This window comes from Orycteropus afer, unplaced genomic scaffold (assembly GCF_000298275.1).
Source record: "Orycteropus afer afer isolate SDZICR_OR568_19922 unplaced genomic scaffold, OryAfe1.0 scaffold00902, whole genome shotgun sequence".
In the NCBI taxonomy this organism is placed as follows: Eukaryota; Metazoa; Chordata; class Mammalia; order Tubulidentata; family Orycteropodidae; genus Orycteropus; species Orycteropus afer.
This window is the reverse complement of record NW_006922489.1, coordinates 307,544-312,014: the sequence shown is the minus strand read 5'-3', so window position 1 is coordinate 312,014 and position 4,471 is coordinate 307,544. Positions and strand designations below refer to the sequence as shown.

The window sequence follows — 4,471 nt, the reverse complement described above, 5'->3', positions numbered from 1 at the left end:
TCCCCTTCTGGGTCGGTGTGTGAACGGCTGGCGGCGCCCAGACGGCTATCCGATTTCCAGGGGGCCGCGGAGACCTAGCGCGGTTTTCTCCCATCCGGACTGCAGGCGAGCAGCACAGCTCGGGAACCGGTGAAACCTGACAGCCAGCTGTCCCTGTGTGTGCGCCGGAGCCGCGGGGCCGCTCATCGGACAAGAAAGGAGTGGCGGCAGGAGCGCGGACCGACCATGTCTGTGGTGGGACTGGACGTGGGCTCGCAGAGCTGCTACGTCGCTGTGGCCCGGGCCGGGGGCATCGAGACCATCGCCAACGAGTTCAGCGACCGCTGCACTCCGTAAGTGGGAGTCTCGGGCGCGCGGAGAGAAGGGAGATGCGGGAAACTCAGGACTGCGAAGGGGTCTGAGAACCGGCGCCGGCGGGGCATTACGCATGTGCGGGAGTGGGCAGCGGCTCGGCGCCCCGAGTCGGTGGCCGTCCCCGAGATTTCGCTGTCTTTCAGGGTCGCCCTGTGGGGCGGGCAGCCTACTGGCCAGGCCCGCGACTTGGGCTCCATTTTTGGCAAGCTGGCGTCTGTTCCTTCCGCGGCGCCCCCGTTCCCAGCCGGCCTCGCGGAGCAGGCTGAGCCGCCCCCGGCTCGCCGCCCGCCTTTCCGCCCTTCCTGCGCGCGCCTCTGCGCACCGCGCAGCCCTGGCTGTTCAGCCTTCTCTTCCGCATTATGAATCTCGAAATGCACTAGAAGCTTCCAGAGACCTCTTTGCCGCTTCTTGTCCGCTGAGCCAGCCGGCTGTTGTTAGCGACCCCAGAGTCGTTCCTGGGAGGTGGGCTCGCCTCTTCTGCACTCTCCTGGCGGTGCGTAAATCCAGGGATCGTAGGTGCAATATGCAGACGTCTCTTTTTTTTTTTTTTTTGATTGTCGCAGGAGAACCGTTCTTGCCGGATCTTAAATTATTCTTTAATTTTTTTTTAATCACTTATTACTGCTCTAAATACAGGAGAAACCGTATAAATTGCATCCTTTTGTGCTTGGAGGCCCCCCCCCAATGAATGCTACCGCTGAATTAAATGTTTTATTCTACAGCAGCGGGGGGAGGGCAAAAGGCACCATTTTAAAATGCAACTTTTTTGGGGGTTATTTTCAGAAGAGGCTATAGAGAAATGTAGGGGCGTCGGCATTGATGGAAACGTTTGCTTTCTAGGGAAATTCATTTAGGGTTCTTTTTTTTTTTTCTTGGAAATGGTATGAGCCCCAGACGACAGAGTGTAGGATGGAATAGTGAGCATGTGAAGTAAACGAGCTGGCGGATGCCGTTGTTGGAGGGCAGGTGAGGGAAGGGACCGCAGGAGATAACGCACACGTTAGGCAGTCCCCGCTGCCCTGTGTTCACCTGCGCGGCCAGTCCATCTGCCGCGTTGAATGGGTCAGTTCTGTGACCAGGCCGGGGCTCTGTAATTGGAGGGCTTTGGGGCCAAGGTGCATAAGATCTTTGTTATTCGATCCAATTGAAAAAGAAAAGACAAGCTGTTGAGAGGAGAATGGGGCGGGGCGGGGTGGGGAGAGAATTAGGTGACGCCAAAGACTAGTTTGGGTCTGGAAAAAAAAAGATTGTAAATTGAGGGCAGTATTGGAGTTCCCCCGAGGCGCCCTGATGGCGCGGTGGTTAAGCGCTCAGCTGCCAACCAAAATGTCAGTGGTTCTAACCCACCAGCCACCCCCTGGTAGGAACTGCGAGGCAGTCTGCTCCCTTAGACATGACAGTCTTGGAAACCCTGTGGGGCGGTTTAGCTCGGTCCTCCCGGGTTGCTGGAGAGGGAATCAGGGAATGGACTCTCTGCCATGAGTTTCGGTTTATGGGAGTTCCCACTAAGACGTTGGATAAAAGAGGTGCTTAACGCATCTGCACAGGGAAGCAGCAGGTCCTGTTGGCTCAAGTTAAATCCGAACCCCCCCCCCTTGGAAAACGAGCGGGCTCCTGCAGTGCAGGGCTGCTTGGAGCTTAGGATGCCTGGTGTTCGGGAGCCATCTTAGAGGCCTGGTTTCTGCTGGAACACCCCTCTGGCTTCTAGAATATTCCGTAGAGCACCTGCTCAGGTAATCCAGGATGGGGATGTCACCATTATAGCAAAGCCCCCCTTGATTCTGGTTTCAAGTTTTTAATTATGCTTACTGCCCCGGGAATACGCGAGTCCTTTACCACAACCGCCCCCTCTATCACAGACACGCCGCCACCCCCCCCCCCCACCCCCCCGAAGTTCACTGGAGCTCGTCCCTGCTGGGGTCCTGTGTGTCATCCATACGTGTTGCGGAGAGGGCTGCCCCACGTTTGTACGTCAAAAGGACTGACCCACTGTAGCCGTGCTCACTCCTCCACTCTGCATTCGTAAACTCTGCCCTGGTGTGGCACTTGCTAAGGGTGGTTTGCCTCAGCCTGGTCAGTTAGAATCTTCCAGAGAGAAACCTTTTTTGTGTTCAGAGGCATCTCTTGGGTCCGCTGCTTAGGGGTTTGCATCAAAAGTTTGATCCTAAAGAGGCAGATGGGAGGTGTATCAGGACAGTGATAGGTGTGACGGTGACATTCAAATTGGAGCATTGGTGATTGAGGGGTGGCGTTACAGCATATTTTTAGGTTAATTGTGTGTTTGGGATCACATTAATAATACCCTTTACTCGTCCAAAGCCCATTGAGGGTGAATGTCCCCAAAACCACCAAACCTGTGCCCGTTGAGACGATTTTGATGCATAGCAACCCCACATGACAGTAGACCTGTTGTGTAGGGTTTCTAAAGCTGTAAGCTTTATGGACGCAGGCTGCCACATCTTTGTCGTACAGAGCGGCTGCTGGCTTCAAACAGCTGACCTTCCAGTTTGCAGCTGAGCACTTGACCCCTGCAGCACCATGTCTCAGTAATTTGGGGTTTGGAGAGTACACTGCTCCTGGAGATAGTGGGAAATGTTCCCTGAATTGTGAGCAGATTTTTTTGGGGGAAGAGGGCTGCCACCTGGGTTGGATTCTTGACTTGGGGGGAGTTGGCTAAGTGGTCCCCTTTTGGAGTCTGATGAATGCTGTAAACTCCAAAATTGGGCCACACGTGGGCTCTCTTCCCTGCACTAGATAACCAAAACCCAAACCACGGCCATCGAGTTTATGCTGACTCGTAGCAAACCCCACTGAGTCTCCAAAACTGTAAATCTTGCCAGAAGCAGACCACCTCATCTTTCTTCTGTGGAGCAGCTGGTGTGTTCGAACCTCCAACCTTCTGGTTAGCAGCCGTGTCCCTTAACCACCACACCACCAGGTGGCTTGTATTTGACTTTTCCTTGGCAGTTACAGATGTGCATATGTGGTTTGTGTTTCTTCCAGGTCAGTCATTTCGTTTGGACCGAAAAACAGGACAATTGGAGTTGCAGCTAAAAATCAGGTATGTCCTTTAAGGGAATTCTGACCTGGGAAAGTTTTAAAAGTCAGCTCTTAGGAGACGACCAGAGACTAGAGCACCAAGCTCCCCTCTCTCCCTTGAGAGATGTCATTCAGGCACTCCAGCCCTGATGCGACTTTCTTTTTCCTTTTGTTCTCTTTCTCTGGTTTTATTGACAAAGATCTGCTTTAACTTTCTCCCCTGCCCCCGAGTGCTGAGTAACTTTACTGCTTTCTAATTTATTGTCTAATTTTCAAAAACTTGTACAGAAAGCAGTCAGAGCTCTTCCTGTGGAATTTCTTGTGGGATTCACCTTGGGAGTCATAGGTCCTGTAATAGGAGGCACTCCTTAGACGCTCTTGTGAGAGCGTGTTCAGGTTGCCTGGTAATTAGGGCGGGGCTTGGAGAAGTGCTTGTCTGGACGGGTAGACATGTGCTGTCATGAGCCGTTAGCCAGGTGAGCCACTGAGCACTCGACTTGGCTGCGTTGGCATGAAAGGGACCTTTTAAGGGAGACTTCGAACGAAACAAAGTGATGTCTCATCAGTGCTGTTGTTTCAGTAGATGAGGTATTGAAATGCCAGTATTTTGGCTCTCTTGGGCTCAGTGAATTATTAGAATGGATCTCACCTGTGTTTTCATTTCTGCCTTTTCTCAGTGTGATTTATAGGAGATTAAATCTTCAGAGGTGACTCACATGGGCCATGTCATCATCCTTTTGAACAGTGGGCATATGGGCCTCTTAGAAGGAGGAGGGAATGCATGAGTAGAAAAAAAATGCATCTTGAGAGGGTTTTTTTGTGTGTGTGTGTGATTTAGATGAATGTTTACAGAGCAAATTCACTTTCCATACAGCGGTTCACATATACTTTGTGTCATGACATTGACCAGAGTTTCCTACAATGCAACAGCTCCTCTCCAGCTTCCTCCCCATAGTTACCTCTTCCCTGTGCCCATCCCTCCATGCATTCCTGCCCCCTGAGCTGTCTCCCTGTGCATAAGCAGCCCTTCTTTCTCCCATGATTGTTCTCTCCAAGGAGTGTATCTACTTGAGATAAA

The 4,471-nt window shown here is 52.2% G+C and overlaps 1 protein-coding gene across 1 annotated transcript in view; it reads left to right on the top strand.

Moving 5' to 3' along the window:
- The first annotated feature begins 225 nt into the window (after positions 1-225).
- HSPH1 (heat shock protein family H (Hsp110) member 1) overlaps positions 226-4,471 on the top strand; it is a 30,897-nt gene continuing 26,651 nt past the window's right edge. Inside the window, exons 1-2 of the mRNA XM_007958274.2 lie at positions 226-332; positions 3,358-3,415. Of these exons, the coding sequence (XP_007956465.1) occupies positions 226-332; positions 3,358-3,415 (165 nt within the window). The remainder of the gene's footprint in view (positions 333-3,357; positions 3,416-4,471) is intronic.